Consider the following 16,609-nt stretch of genomic DNA (forward strand, 5'->3'; position numbering starts at 1 on the left):
TTGACAAGTACGGTAGATGAATCACAAGAAAATATCAGAGTGACAATACTGGTACAAGTGAAATCGAATTTGTAGGAAGCAGAGAGGAGGAAATAGCAAACAGTCTAAATTTATTAGCTAAACCTTGCAGCATGGGCAGCAGAAACAGAAAAAGGTGAAGAAACACCGGACAAAATAGAAAAAGAGCAAGAAGTATAAAGAGGAAAAATCTATATAGCACACTGTTCCTGAACATGAAAGATTAATAAAAGAAATAGTAGGTCCCCTTACGGATATTGATAGCACCAGTTTTCTGTAAATGCAATATAGAGACAGAAGAAATGAGGAAATGAGTAAAAAGAAAATAATTGAAAAGGGACACGAAAAATTAATGAGAAGGCTGAAGAAGATCTTGGAAGAGAAGAGAAAAGTAATGCAGCTGAGGTTCTTAGAAGGTTTCAGTAACATCAGTATAATAAAGAACTTGAAGCAAAAGAAGCTGTCATTGTAATGAAGGCCAGGGCCAATTTACTGGCCCGGAAGGCAAACTTCAGGGAAATATAGCCTACAGAGGTGAGGTATACGAACGCTGCAGAGCCGAAGAAGACCGCAATAATTTTTCTTCCCTGTAAAGAATGAAAGAAAATATATGATCAGGACATAACTTAGAGACCCCAAAGTCTTCTAATAAAAAAAATTGGGTGAACATATAGGAATAGCAAAAAGACGATTAAACAAAGCAATCACCTGTTAATCTTTAGTAAAAAAATTAGTAAAATAGTAGCACGTTAATTTTCAGGAATAAGAATTAAGGAAAGTAGTAACACTATAGTTTCCAGGGGGAAGATGGACAAATTCAGGGGTATGAGATCCTAAAGATAAAGTAACTCTTAAAGGTGACAGTGAAATCGAAATCTTATGTGCGAAATCAGCGTCAGATAAAAGAATGGGTAATATGCTACAAGTAAAATAAATAAATAAATAAATAAATAAATAAGTAAATAAATAAATAACAAATCATTTTTGAGTTATAAAGCTCTGCAGATAACTGTGCCCGCAACTGTGATGATGGAACACACACTAAAACCTGGTCCCTGGAAGTTGGAACCCGGATGGATAATGTCGGTCAACTTACGGAACTCTATTGTAAATAAATGAGTTCTTGGGACGCAAAAATGTAATAAAAATTATATATTTTTAAGGGCAAAAGACGCACTGCCATTGCAATTGACAGGCAGCCCACGGTACTGCGAGATTAAGGTGAGTGTTTCGTTGAAAGCACTTGTTTCTTAGGTGTTTGTCACTGTAGGGTATCTGTAGGTCAAATTGGGCAGCACAGGGGCATGGGTCTGTAGAAATGATGGAGCCTTAAACTATTTCAAAGGCAACCTAACGTGACCTGAGATGCTACGTTGTGCCTGACCGATGCCAAACTCAATATTATAGTCTATATTTCCGATGTATAGTATTTAATTGGAGGGTTCAAAGGGGAAGGAGCCCCCCCCCCCTGCCGCGGCCAGGTCAGGTCACGGCGCCCCAAGCCAGGTGAGGAAGGGTAAATTCTGGGTAGGTCAGGACACGGCATTCTAGGAAAGGTTAGATTTGTGTTCGTCTTTGGAACTCGTACCTTTCATTTATAACTGCCCCCCCCCCTTATATTTCACCCTTTTATCAGTATACTCAGTTCCTCGTTGGACGAGTCGGTAGAGTTCTCGCCTAGCACTCTGCTAGGCCCGAGTTCGAGTCTTCGGTCGGCCAATGAAGAATTAGAGGAATTTATTTCTAGTGATAGAAATTCATTTCTCGCTATAATGTGGTTCGGATTCCACAATAAGCTGTAGGTCCCGTTGCTAGGTTACCAGTTGGTTCTTAGCCACGTAAAATAAGTCTAATCCTTCGGGCCAGCCCTAGGAGAGCTGTTAATCAGCTCAGTGGTCTGGTTAAACTAAGGTATACTTTATTTACTTATCAGTATACTTAAAGGGAATGGACAGTTCTAGTCTGCACCCGATACCTAACCTGCCCTAGGGCTCTAGAAGCCATTAGGCAGTTTCCTTCCGTGGTCTCCCAGCGTTTGCAGCCCGTAGGCTAGAAAGGGGGAAGTATTTTGAGATGACCAAATGTTTTCAGTGGAATTTAGTGTCAGGCTTGTCAAAATCACTTTAAAGCTATTGTAACTTTATTTCATATTAGTAGCCTAGGCAAAATCCCATTTACAAAAGCTGTATTCCACTAGACATGGCATTCGTACCTGAGCGCAGACTTTTGGTACTTAACACATTAATTAGAAAACATGTGAATACATTTTAAATAATAACCTTCATATGCTTGAAAAAATCCTTAAAATATCACCAGGTGTAGCACAGAGGTCAGTCAAACATTGTAGTCCCCTGTAAAAGAAGTTTTATATGAAATAAATGCCACATACTTAACATAGCAGAAAAGCCGTTGATCTTCGACTGAAACAAAAAAAATTTGGTTGTAATCAAAATAGACACTGTGCATGGGCAGGTTGCCTTCCTTGTTTCTTGTCAACTGATAGTTAATTATATTGTTACCAAGGTTCAATGACCAAACTGGCTATCACTAAAGGTATCCTGTATAAAAGACTTTGGGTATACATTTCTACAAAAAATGCAAATTATCTAAAAATTTATGATTTTTACAATATTATACTTATTTCATTACAAGTTCATTACTCTGTATTAGCCTAAATAGCTATTTATTTAAGAAGTTTTCTTGATGCCACGCTTTACTATATTTTAGGAAGCGTCAAGGCATAAAGACTATTACCCCAGAGTACTGTATCAGAACAGGAAAGGATATTGATCATAAGACTAAGAAAGCTGAATCTGATACCCCATTCGTAAGGGCTGTTAAAACTTAGCCTGTCGCTGATACTGATCCAGTTAAATGCAAATCAGGAAACTTGTGTTAGGTCTAGAAAGTATAGGGACCTTATAAAAACAGTGTTTATAGCAGAATTTATGTCTAAATTTGTCATAAAAGCCTGGGACATTGATATAACCTTTAATTCCGTGACCCCTAACCTTTATAAATTCTTTAGGATCACGGCTAGGTTTGAGTGATTTGGCTTTAGAGGTTAACAGGAGGCTTCTCATTCAAAATTCCAGCTGGCATGTCTTTCCTTAATTTATTTGATGACCCTATACTTATGCAGACCTATGACAGACACAGACATTTGTTAGTGACATACAATCAATAGAAGTCTGTGGATTGCAGAATAGAGGCCTTTAGCATATCAGTGCCTTGTCTATTGAACAAACTATAGAATACTCACCACAAGGATTGGTGAAGCTTGGCAGTGGACTTCTTGCTTAGGTTAGAAGTGACTTTTCCTAGTTTGATTGCAAATCCTGTTATAGCATGGAATCATTTGGTAGCCACCAAACTTGTAAGTTTAGAGAGCCAAGGTTTCAGTAAAAGCATTGGCCCTGGTTCTAAGCATAATTTGCCACACTGGGGGATATTTAAGTTAATGGTTTGTGGTGTCAAGAATTGACTGTTTGTATGGTAGGAAGTACAGTACCTGGGTTTTTTTTTTTTATAAATTGTCAGTTAGTATAGAAAGTATGTAAGATGTACAGTATTTGCATCAGTGATTGAAAATCAGTTTAATATTGGCATTTTAATCCCCACAGCGCAATGAATTTCTGTGCTGGATGCCTGGAGCCATCAGTCTCAACAAATAAACCAGAAGCAGATGGAAGAGAAGTTTGTAATCTTGTGAGTATTTCAGGGTACTAATCCATTCACGTTATGTTCATATGAATATTCAGACTCGACCATTGCTTGATAGATTTCAATTTGAATGCTAATTGTTTTCCAAATACACTGTAGCTAATTTATATTCACATTTAGACAAAAATAAATGCTTTTAAGTGTTGATCATAATGAGGGCAGATTTAAGATATAACACCTTTAGGTTTATTGTTTATAAATACTACTAGGAATATATTATTTGTTGTGTATTTCTGTGTATCATAGATTTCTTGAAATCTCTTAGACATAGATTTAAAGTTAATAGTAGTAAATTTTCAATAAAAATATATGACAAAATGAACTTCAGTCACTTGTTAAATATTCTGTTTGTCAAATACCCAAAGTAATTTTCTTCTTCTAAGAAACTGGTCTCTTTTTTAGTTGAAGGAACAGATGAAGATGTGAGAAACATATTCCATTATATTATGAACGACACTGACGATTTGGTCGTGGAAGAGCTCTAAAGAATGTTTGTCATCCTTTTTCCAGGTTAGTGAGGACCCAAGTACAAGAAGAAAAGGATACATGGGAGAGTATTTTATACGTCCGCCTGCTGACATTACTGTCACCTTCAAAGTTCCTATTGACATTAGTCACATCAAACTTAATACTTTCTTAGAGCAAAAGTGTAGTACAGGATTCTCTATTTTCACACATCCAGAAGAGACCAGTCAGGATGAAGCGCAGTCTAATGCATCAAGATCAGGTCCAGAAATTGTTTCAAATGAAAAGAATGCATCAAGTTCGTATGCTCAGCTGAAACCGAATTCCTTTGCTCCTTCATCTAATTTGCCACCTGTTCAAGACTCACAAAAAATTGAAGACAATGGTGATGTATACTATTGTGTAGGGACATTTTTCACACAGGGTGAGGATTGTGTTATTTTGAGGAATCACCATTACAAGCACTGGATAAGAGTAAGGATGCCTGAGGATAACGTCACATCGGATGGTAAGAAGATTTACAGAGGGGCATTAAAGCACGCCAACAGGACAGCTCTGCGATGCATCAGAAAACTGATTGTGAGAATCGTAAGAACATCAGGAAGCATTCCTCCTGTTTTGCAGGCTCTGGAAATTTGGGGCCAACCAGGAATTAAGACGGATAAGGTCCTCAGGAAAGAGATAATGAGTCGATGGTTTGGACGGACTCGTTTCGTGGAAACCATTACTGTCCCGCGCATATATAATTCACAGTGTGAAGAGGTAATGCGTAAGGAATCTGAAACAGAAGCTTCTAAGGAAAAAGGTATATAAAAATTTTTATAACTGAATGATAATGTATTTAAAGACAATAAGAAACACTTTTTTTATGAAAGCCTAAATTTGCTGGCTGACATATTAAAAACAGTCACTTAATGTACATAAAGACAGCAACCCAACGGGAAAACTGTTGTTTAAATAGGTATTCATCTCGACGATAGATAGCCTTGGTATGAGGTTTGTTACATAAGCATTGATTTTGGACAGTCTAGAAATTAGACTTAATGGTGTGGTTAAGTTACTGCTTAATGAAAATACAGTAATAGCATTCCACTAAGCCTCACATATTTTGCTGAATTTATTCCGGCCTCTTGTGTCCCAACTTGACTCATACCACCTTTGTAGTACTGTACAATGTTTCATGACTTATAATTTGAGAATTTAGATCAGTTTGATGATTGCCTTTTCATTATCAGTTTTATGTAGAATACAGGTTCCTCCATGTTTTTATCCCCAGTGTTACACTATTGTAAGGTAGACAGTTTTTGTGTTGACAGGTTTGAATATTAATGGTAATACATTTAAAATATAAAAAATTTAACTCTTTTATAGTGCAAAACAAATTTTTCGTACTAACTTGTCAGTTGTGTTAAGCCCTTTTTGTGGTCTTTTGAGACAACAAACGCAGCCAGTATATGATTGAGGGGTTTATGATGAAACAACCTAGTGATAAATCTTTTATTTTTTATTTTATGCGTAGTTAATACCCACAAATAATTGCAATAATCACTGGGAACGTTAGTGACTTGCTAAAATGATTATTGTTTTCAGATTCCACTGAGGTACCTGAAGATTTTTTGGATCCTCTTACCTGTGAAGTCATGACAGTTCCTCTCCTTCTACCTTCTGGTCACTCCATAGATGCAAACACGCTTGATAGGTTAGTATCTTATTGTTAAAAGACATTCTACATTATTAAAACAAATTTCAGTAAGTTATGCTTTCACACATTTTATTTTTAGATACTGTAACTCCTATTGGAAATTATCCAGCAAACAAATGCAATAATAATACTGTATTGCATATTGTTTTATAATTCTTCATGCTACTGTATAGCTGTTAGTATATTATATTCTTGCCATAAAGTGCTGTATTTGCCAGCAGATCAGACACGGTTTAAAAAAATTAGAGAAATGTTTTCATTAAAAACTTACTGTGCGTTAATGTGCTCATGTTAAAGATTGATGACAGGTGACATACAAGATGTCATTTGGCTACTTATTCAATGAAAACTGGGTGAGATTCCATCTGGTGAAATATGTAGAATTGCTTTATAATCATGACTTGTAGCCAAGTAATTGAACATGCAGTACTGAAGTGTATAATCTTTGTACTCCATATAGTATTTTATTATCCAGTCTTTTAGTCATGCTTGATTTTTCCATTTCTCAAATTTACTAGCTAGGCCATTAGTTTTCATGAAACGAGTATGCATTTAAAAGACAATATTAAACACTATTTTGCTTTATGCACCTGAAGATAAACTTGAATTTTCCAGCATTGCACTCCATTCTAGTCTTCTTTTGGCATTATCCTAAGAAAGGCTGGATTAATATTAAGTCCTGTAGTTTAACCAGACCAACTAAAAAATCCTAATTTGCCTGGGCCTGGTTGTAAGGGCTTTTTATTTTTGGTACTTGCCTATCAAGGTCTGCGTGGAAGTTTAATGAAAAAATTGTCACGAGAAGATTTTACTATTTATTAGCATGTTACTTTTTATTACAGTTATACTATCAGTTACCTGACTATCTTGAAATTATAAAAAAAGAAAGAATCGAGGCCAGCAGGGCTACTCTGTATGCTGTCTGATGAGGGTAGTTTACTGTTTACATCATACTGAATGGCAAATATTTTATACAGTTAGATTTAAGGGACACCCATCTGGACTGTGAGCCAACCCAGGGGTAAGTAAAAGGATTGTCTTGTAAATTAGTAAGGCTACCTGGAACCAGTTTTTAGTATTCATCATCTTTATACCTATGAACCATGACAGGAGTTTTTTTTTAATCGCTTTATAAAAACTTTTGTGGGTTGATGTTGACTTCCAGTTAGAGCATATATCTGTATTTCTCAGGTGGGCTTTTTGTATGATGGAAGGCTCAAACTCTTGTATCTGAATAAGTAAGCAAACTGTATGGTAATTCTAGACGTTTACTATGCTGTAGTTGTTTCGATCAATTCCAGATTTATTGCCCATGAAGCAGTTTGGGGTCGTCCTGCATCGGATCCATTCACAGGTGTACCCTTCAAACATGGACAAATGCCCGCACCCAATGTCCCTTTGAAAGCTCGTATTGACAGGTGAGGATGTTGTTTTGACAATCTAAATAAAAAACTGAAGTTCCTAGTATACAAGAAATTTTATTTGAAACCCATCAATCATAATCAGCCTAATTTTGAAGTGTGATAGTCTCAAGATTCATAGCTTCTTAAGTGGTGCTCAAAGAAGATGAATAGCCATGTAACCAACTGCTGAGTGACAGTATTCACATGTGCATCTGTGATTTATCTATAGGAAGGATCTGCCAGCTTCATTCTTTCATATGCAATGCAGTCAGGAGGTAGGGGATTTAGAGGACACATTATTATGACTGATGGGATTCTATGAAAAAGTTTTAAACTAAAAACCTCAGTTGTTTCATGATGAATTCAACAGTCATAATTAACCTGAATTGCTGTTAATATGGCTAGATGAAAGATGTGATCCCAACTACTGTGAGATCTGATAAGTTTGAGTACTTTGTAACAGAAAAAGATAGGAACCAAGTTTCCAAGCAGGCTCTTAGGTTCTTCCAAGTAGACTAACACCCGTAGAGTAGATGCTAACTATTGCTTTACTAGTTTAGCTGCTATTTTGTATTCTAGGCATACTTTTCAGAACACTAAAACAAATTTAAAATAAAAGGTTTGTATTCATGATACAAAAAAAATATAGATTTTAGTTTTACATTTTGATTAACATTTTCAGGCCTTGAGAATATAGTGGTGAAGTTTTCCTTTTGATCTTTTGCAGATTCCTTTTGTTGAATGCTGATCATCCTCTGGTTCAGTCATGTGGCCGGACTTTATCTGCAAGTGGAACACAGCAAATAAACAGTTTAAATGGCATCATTAATGGCTGTAGAGAAAATAGCATTAGCTCGGGTGTGAAAAGGAAGTTCGACGATACTGCTGATTCTATAGAGGAAAGCTGTACCACATTTAAACAAGATCACGTTAACTGTGAAAGTGATAGCAAGGCAAGAACTAGAGATTCATCCATAAATAAACCTGGCACTTCTAAGACAATAGACACTCATGTGCCTCAGAGCCAGCTAGTAAGTGAATTGCCCAGTGAAAAACATGTTAAGTCCGATCATTTATCGTACTATCAGGCATTCAGACAAAGGAGAAATCAGATTAGTAAGCCTCCCCAAAGTTCATTGGCTCAGAAACCATCGAGTAGCCGTCACGGACTGGTACATATGATAGGCAGTGCCCTTTCTTATACTCGACAAAAAGGTTCTGGTGCAAAGACCCAGAACCAGAGAGTGTTGGGAAAACCAAACACTGTGGTTCAGGGGGATGCCAAGACGGAAAATACAAGTGCCCTTGATTTAGCATCGAAAAATTCCCCTGGTTGCTCTTGTGGTGAAAAAAGTGATCTTTACAGTTTACAGTGTAGCCATCTTATGTGTAGGAAGTGTTTGTTTCAACAAAGCAAGGCTATAGTGACTTGTTCAGTTTGCCAGCAAGAATGTAAAAGATCTGAGGTATCCAAATATCACAAAAAGAGTATTTTTTCTATGGATTATCAGTGACTTTTATTATCCCTCGTCTGTAAATAGCAGTAAATTTTAAATATATTGTGGGCAGCTGTTTCACCTGCTTATCAAAAGGTGAAGAATCAGTTTTCTTATTACTCTGCATGCACTATCAATTCTGTATTGTCTTGCATTTCTGAGGTACCTAATACAGTCACCTGTATATTTCCACTTAGTACCACCCTCTGTCCATTTCAGTTCTGTGATACTATATTTGTCCTGTAGAGTTACGTTTTGGCCTATTGTTCAGTGTTTGCCAAAGTATGAGTACTTATTTTATAATTTTTTATTCAAACCCGTTCATCATAAAATAGCCTTAACTCGGTGGGACACAGCCAGGTGCAAAAAAAGCTTAAAAGTTCCAAAAAGAATGAATCCACTATGCATGCAGTGCCAGTTCCCTATTAGTACTTGATGTATTGTCAATATGCCTCATTCTACCATAGACATTCTTCAAGTGTGGAAGTGCTGCCTCTGCAGGTTTTTTTTTTGTTTCGTCTTTCCTCCAGCTTCCTTAGCCACCTCTGGTTGTGCCAATACTGGTGTTGACTCGTGTCTTTGCTGCCTGGTTCAGCACTCTTGCTAAGTGGCTGGTGTTCTTTTCATTGATTTATCATACATTATGCACCTTCATATTACTGTCACTACTTTGTCCCTTTGAAGTATGTTCTGGTGGTCTCTGATGTGAATAGCTGGTTTCAGCTCATGGACTTGAGTAATGTCTTCTGAATTAACTAGTATCTTTCATGGATGCCTTCTCTGGGCTGGAATGCAGTGGCGTTCTGGGAAGCTGATCAAGTTAAGGAGAGATTCTAGTCATCCCAAAAGTCCAAAAAAGTCTAGGTCTGAAAGTCCTGTTCTCCGCAAATTCTTCTCAAGCATTTAATCCCAGCAAAGTGCAAACAATCCACCAGTACTGTTTTGCAATCGGGAAATGTGTGTCTAAAATTGCTTCTCACTGTGACAGTTTCTTCAATATAAATGCACAATATGCATGAGTATATTTACAATCTTGTACTATCCATCAAATTATGTCCAGTTCAAATACCCACAGGTACGGAATATAGCAATTACAAAGAATTCTCTTATAAATGGTCTTGGCCAGAATAGTGCTTGTTGGCACAGTGATAGAATATAAAGGACTCGGGGCGCAAAGGCTTTATCTTTTGTCGTGCAGCAACTGCCTCGGTTCTCTATTTCCCGTTCTCACAGATGTGTGAGAACAGCATATGTGGGCCATCTTCCTCATTACACACCAGGTCTGTGTAAGATAAATGTTCACCCCAGTCCCATGCCTGCTGGTACAGGAATACCAAATTTTAGATACAATACAGCATTAGAAAACTTAAACAATCAAACATATTGAAATTTTATTTAAATATGGTATAAGACTTCTTAAATTGCAGTTTAAGTATTAGCGAGTGATGCGTGCTAAGCTGCTTCGGCTGGATTGCAGTTGAAGGACTCTCTGTTTAAACGCAGCTGCCAGTTGTGAACTGGGTCCTTCATCTTATGGACTTCTCTTTGAGTGTTTCATTAACCTCATACAAATCAACGTTGCAGTACCTATGATAAACATCGCCATTAATAAATAATGGTCCGAAGGGAATACAAATAAAAATTTACAAGAAATTGATAAAATGGTAAAAATAAATTGATAATACGTTATAAATTTTCAAGAAAACCAGCTTCCTCCACGAACTTCGAGATATCCTCTCCAAGATCCCAGGAAAGATGATAATTACCCTCCTCATCAGGGAACTCTGAGAAGAAATGATTTCTCAAGATGGCAATAATACGAAATACTCTTTCCCCTGAATGAATTCTAAGCATGGAGAATTTTCATACAAACTAAGTGATGCAGAGTACAATACAAATATAAAATAAAATATTTTAATCATCTGGAAAACAGAACTAGAGTAATAAAGAGCATTCTATTAATGGGAAATCAAGATGCAATGATTTTCTTATTAGATCTTCCAAGGAATCCTGCCTTCTTCTTCTGGAGAGGACACTCCCCTTCAAGGGTGCTCTCAAAGAACTGGCTTCACTAAGAGCTTTGGCTCTCACCAGGCCAGCATCCCCAGCCTGGCAGGATGCCTGCCTTCCCCGAGGAAGCAGCCTCTGGGTCAGACCATTCCCTTCAAGGCTGCCCTCAAGAGACTGGCGAGCTTTGGGGCTTATGGGCCCCACCCTTGAGGTGCTTGGGCCCTCTCCAGGCCCGCTTCCCCAGCCTGGCAGGATACCTGCCTTCCTCGGAGGAAGCAGCCTTTGGGTGAGACCCTTCCTTCAAGGGTGTCCTCAAGATACTGGCGAGCCTTTGGGGCTTTGGGCCTCATCCTTGAAGTTCTTTGGCCCTCTCCAGGCCCGCCTCCCAGCCTGGCAGAATACCTGCCTTCCTCCGAGGAAGCAGCCTCTGGTCGGACCCTTCCCTTCAAGGCTGTCCTCAAGATACTGGCGAGCCTTGGGGGCTTTTGGGCCTCATCCTTGAAGTTCTTTGGCCCTCTCCAGGCCCGCCTCCCCAGCCTGGCAGGATACCTGCCTTCCTCCGAGGAAGCAGCCTCTGGGTCGGACCCTTCCCTTCAAGGCTGCCCTCAAGATACTGGCGAACCTTGGGGGCTTCTGGGCCTCATCCTTGAAGTTCTTTGGCCCTCTCCAGGCCCGCCTCCCCAGCCTGGCAGAATACCTGCCTTCCTCCGAGGAAGCAGCCTTTGGGTCGGACCCTTCCCTTCAAGGCTGCCCTCAAGATACTGGCGAACCTTGGGGCTTTTGGGCCTCATCCTTGAAGTTCTTTGGCCCTCTCCAGGCCCCTTCCCCAGCCTGGCAGGATACCTGCCTTCCTCCGAGGAAGCAGCCTCTGGGTCGGACCCTTCCTTCAAGGCTGCCCTCAAGAGACTGGCGAGCCTTGGGGCTTTGGGCCTCATCCTTGAAGTTCTTTGGCCCTCTCCAGGCCCACTTCCCCAGCCTGGCAGGATACCTGCCTTCCTCCGAGGAAGCAGCCTCTGGGTCGGACCCTTCCCTTCAAGGCTGCCCTCAAGATACTGGCGAACCTTGGGGCTTCTGGGCCTCATCCTTGAAGTTCTTTGGCCCTCTCCAGGCCCACTTCCCCAGCCTGGCAGGATACCTGCCTTCCTCCGAGGAAGCAGCCTCTGGTCGGACCCTTCCCTTCAAGGCTGCCCTCAAGATACTGGCGAACCTTGGGGCTTCTGGGCCTCATCCTTGAAGTTCTTTGGCCCTCTCCAGGCCTGCCTCCCCAGCCTGGCAGGATACCTGCCTTCCTCCGAGGAAGCAGCCTCTGGGTCATCCCCCTTCCCTTCAAGGCTGCCCTCAAGATACTGGCGAACCTTGGGGGCTTCTGGGCCTCATCCTTGAAGTTCTTTGGCCCTCTCCAGGCCCGCCTCCCCAGCCTGGCAGGATACCTGCCTTCCTCCGAGGAAGCAGCCTCTGGGTCGGACCCTTCCTTCAAGGCTGCCCTCAAGAGGACTGGCGAACCTTGGGGGCTTCTGGGCCTCATCCTTGAAGTTCTTTGGCCCTCTCCAGGCCCGCCTCCCCAGCCTGGCAGGATACCTGCCTTCCTGCCTTCCTCCGAGGAAGCAGCCTCTGGGTCGGACCCTTCCCTTCAAGGGTGCCCTCAAGATACAGGCGAACCTTGGGGCTTTGGGCCTCATCCTTGAAGTTCTTTGGCCCTCTCCAGGCCCACTTCCCCAGCCTGGCAGGATACCTGCCTTCCTCCGAGGAAGCAGCCTCTGGGTCGGACCCTTCCCTTCAAGGCTGCCCTCAAGAGACTGGCGAAGCCTTGGGGCTTTTGGGCCTCATCCTTGAAGTTTTTTGGCCCTCTCCAGGCCCACCTCCCCAGCCTGGCAGGATACCTGCCTTCCTCCGAGGAAGCAGCCTCTGGGTCGGACCCTTCCCTTCAAGGCTGCCCTCAAGGACTGGCGAGCCTTGGGGGCTTTTGGGCCTCATCCTTGAGAGTTCTTTGGCCCTCTCCAGGCCCGCTTCCCCAGCCTGGCAGGATACCTGCCTTCCTCCGAGGAAGCAGCCTCTGGGTCGGACCCTTCCCTTCAAGGCTGCCCTCAAGGGACTGGCGAACCTTGGGGCTTTTGGGCCTCATCCTTGAAGTTCTTTGGCCTCTCCAGGCCCGCCTCCCCAGCCTGGCAGGATACCTGCCTTCCTCCGAGGAAGCAGCCTCTGGGTCGGACCCTTCCCTTCAAGGCTGCCCTCAAGAGACTGGCGAACCTTGGGGCTTGGGCCTCATCCTTGAAGTTCTTTGGCCCTCTCCAGGCCCGCTTCCCAGCCTGGCAGAATACCTGCCTTCCTCCGAGGAAGCAGCCTCTGGGTCGGACCCTTCCCTTCAAGGCTGCCCTCAAGATACTGGCGAACCTTGGGGGCTTCTGGGCCTCATCCTTGAAGTTCTTTGGCCCTCTCCAGGCCCGCTTCCCCAGCCTGGCAGGATACCTGCCTTCCTCCGAGGAAGCAGCCCTGGGTCGGACCCTTCCCTTCAAGGCTGCCCTCAAGATACTGGCGAACCTTGGGGGCTTCTGGGCCTCATCCTTGAAGTTCTTTGGCCCTCTCCAGGCCCGCTTCCCCAGCCTGGCAGGATACCTGCCTTCCTCCGAGGAAGCAGCCTCTGGGTCGGACCCTTCCCTTCAAGGCTGCCCTCAAGAGACTGGCGAACCTTGGGGGCTTCTGGGCCTCATCCTTGAAGTTCTTTGGCCTCTCCAGGCCCGCTTCCCCAGCCTGGCAGGATACCTGCCTTCCTCCGAGGAAGCAGCCTCTGGGTCGGACCCTTCCCTTCAAGGCTGCCCTCAAGATACTGGCGAACCTTGGGGGCTTCTGGGCCTCATCCTTGAAGTTCTTTGGCCCTCTCCAGGCCCGCCTCCCCAGCCTGGCAGGATACCTGCCTTCCTCCGAGGAAGCAGCCTCTGGGTCGGACCCTTCCCTTCAAGGCTGCCCTCAAGATACTGGCGAACCTTGGGGGCTTCTGGGCCTCATCCTTGAAGTTCTTTGGCCCTCTCCAGGCCCACCTCCCAGCCTGGCAGGATACCTGCCTTCCTCCGAGGAAGCAGCCTCTGGGTCGGACCCTTCCCTTCAAGGCTGCCCTCAAGGACTGGCGAACCTTGGGGCTTTGGGCCTCATCCTTGAAGTTCTTTGGGCCCTCTCCAGGCCCGCTTCCCAGCCTGGCAGGATACCTGCCTTCCTCCGAGGAAGCAGCCTCTGGGTCGGACCCTTCCCTTCAGGGCTGCCCTCAAGATACTGGTGAACCTTGGGGGCTTTTGGGCCTCATCCTTGAAGTTTTTTGGCCCTCTCCAGGCCCACCTCCCCAGCCTGGCAGGATACCTGCCTTCCTCCGAGGAAGCAGCCTCTGGGTCGGACCCTTCCCTTCAAGGCTGCCCTCAAGATACTGGCGAACCTTGGGGGCTTCTGGGCCTCATCCTTGAAGTTCTTTGGCCCTCTCCAGGCCTGCTTCCCCAGCCTGGCAGGATACCTGCCTTCCTCCGAGGGAGCAGCCTCTGGGTCGGACCCTTCCCTTCAAGGCTGCCCTGAAGATACTGGCGATCCTTAAGAGCTTTTGGGTCTCATCATTGTCCTAAGAGGAGGGCTTGCATAGGCAGCTTTTGGACGCCATCCTGAGGAGGGCCTTCTTGTTTGCTCATCCTTTTCTGAATTCCCATTTCCATTGTCTGGACACAGTTTTCCTCAGGAAGTTCTATTTTAGATTCTTTATCTTCTCCTTTTCAAACGATCTGAGTTGCTATCCGTGTACCTTTACCATACTCTTCGCTTTCTCTTACCCAGCTTTTCAGATATGACACTTGCTCTCTCTGAAGGCATCAAGACGATTTGAAGCATCTCGGAGATTGTTCCTGGAGAATTTGGAGTTCGGCGCATGCGCAAATGGCATTTCTCTCGTCCTTCCAGGAGCCGGAGACTGAAGGATTCCAAAATGTTCTGAAGGAAAATCCCGATGGTTTTAGATCATTTTAACATCGCATTAACCATTACTTAGGGTTCTTTTTCTGACACATAAGCAGTTTCTTTTCTTTAACGAGTCGTCTTCTATAATCTTATGGGATTCCCTCTTACTGACGATATTGATCATCCCTTCGACTTTAACTTGCTTCTCTAAAAAGTAACTCTGTGAATCCAAAATCTTTCAAGCAGCTTCCAACGCCTCAGGTTCTCTACTTTTTTCTTCGTCAACATTCTCCAGTTTGCCTCCACGCCGATGTCGTCTCTTTTCTTTATTCCTTTTCTTTCTGATTTCGAGCGAAGAACTGCTCCAAGTGGTAATTTTGGGCATCCAAAATCTCTCAATCAGCTTAGAAAGCACCTGAAGTTCTCTACCTTTTAAAATTTCGTATATAAAGTCTTCAGTTCCTTCACGCCACTGTCTTCCTCTAGCCTATTCTTGAATATTTCCTTCCTTATTTCGAATGAAGACCTTGCGTCCAAAAGTGACAATACAACTGTAGAGCTGCTGAATAAATCCATAATAGCAGAAAGCAGGAACCTCTGTTCCATACTGCTCCGCGAAGTAGTCTATGTTTTCTTCGGTAAACAATTGTAGACTGAAGTTATCTGCCATTCTCCTGATGTACTTTACCCCCTGGAAAATCTCTTTTAGTCGATATGCTTCGCCATCCACTCCATTTTAACCATACTCTTCTCCTTTGCTCACATGCTGTCTCTGAAGGCTTCAAGACGACTTGGAGGATCGCAGAGATGGCCACTGGAGACCTTGGAGCCAGTGCACCTCTTTTCTCATCTACCATCATAAAATATCTGTATGATTCAGCCACTTCCATTCTTCCACCATCCACAATAACGTCTATTCCTCCATGTCCCTGGTTCCCATTCACCATCATAACTTCACTCTTGCTCATATTTACTCTAAACTTTTCCCTCTTGCAAAAACTTTAAAACTTTCACAAGTTTCTGCAGGGTCTCTCCACTGGCCCTGTCGGTATGTTTCATCTGTGAGCGTCGGATCCAGGTATAATTCTTACAGTTTCCCAGTTTCAAACTTTTCTCATAACTTTCATAATAGACACCTAATCCATACGCTTTCTTCCTCATTCTTTCACATACTGCTTTGTTCCTCATACTCTCTTATTCCCCTTCTTTAGCCACCTTGATCCACAAACTCTCCTCGCTAGTCCTGTGACCCAACCATGGAATTTTACGAACTCGTCAACACGACTTCCATTAATTAATAATATACTCTTCTCACTACTGTCTTTTCAAATTCACTTCGTTCATTTTACAGTCTCATAATGACTCCTCATTCCTCAACACATATTTATTTATCGAGTTTTGTCACTTATACACACATAACTTATTCATATACTCAAACCGCAAATACCACTTGACACGGAATTCACAATATCTTGGGAATCACCTACATCCAATGTGAATCATTGATAAGGGTATCTGCAAAAATTTGCATCTTGCCTTACGGTAGGCTATATGGAAAGACAGTTGACTTGAACATTCGGCTATCAAGAGAGATTCAAGTTTATATCAACTCTGTTGTATGTAAATGACTTTAATAGATCAAATAAATCATAGGTTTCATGAAACGCAAATGACAGCAGAGCCAATACATATATATTTGCTTTGATGACAGGCTTTTCATATACTGTACTGTCTTTAGCTATGTGCAACATCTACGCACAGTGATCGTTTTGTTATTTTCATCTTCACTAAAGTTTGGATAACCTTCCGCTCTTTATATGGCATTGGCACATATTATTATAAGTTTTTAAAACAATTCTGTTAAT

General features: G+C 42.5%; 1 protein-coding gene across 1 annotated transcript; it reads left to right on the forward strand.

Annotated features, from left to right (window-relative positions):
- Positions 1-1,000: 1,000 nt before the first annotated feature.
- On the forward strand, positions 1,001-8,825 carry LOC136831138 (RING finger protein 37). The gene is made up of 6 exons (XM_067091092.1): positions 1,001-1,239; positions 3,642-3,726; positions 4,252-5,011; positions 5,797-5,905; positions 7,210-7,326; positions 8,039-8,825. The coding sequence occupies exons 2-6, from the start codon at positions 3,646-3,648 to the stop codon at positions 8,823-8,825; spliced, it is 1,854 nt and encodes a 617-aa protein (XP_066947193.1). The 5' UTR covers positions 1,001-1,239; positions 3,642-3,645.
- The last annotated feature ends 7,784 nt before the right edge of the window (positions 8,826-16,609 follow it).

The sequence above is a fragment of the Macrobrachium rosenbergii genome, chromosome 48, assembly GCF_040412425.1.
Source record: "Macrobrachium rosenbergii isolate ZJJX-2024 chromosome 48, ASM4041242v1, whole genome shotgun sequence".
In the NCBI taxonomy this organism is placed as follows: Eukaryota; Metazoa; Arthropoda; class Malacostraca; order Decapoda; family Palaemonidae; genus Macrobrachium; species Macrobrachium rosenbergii.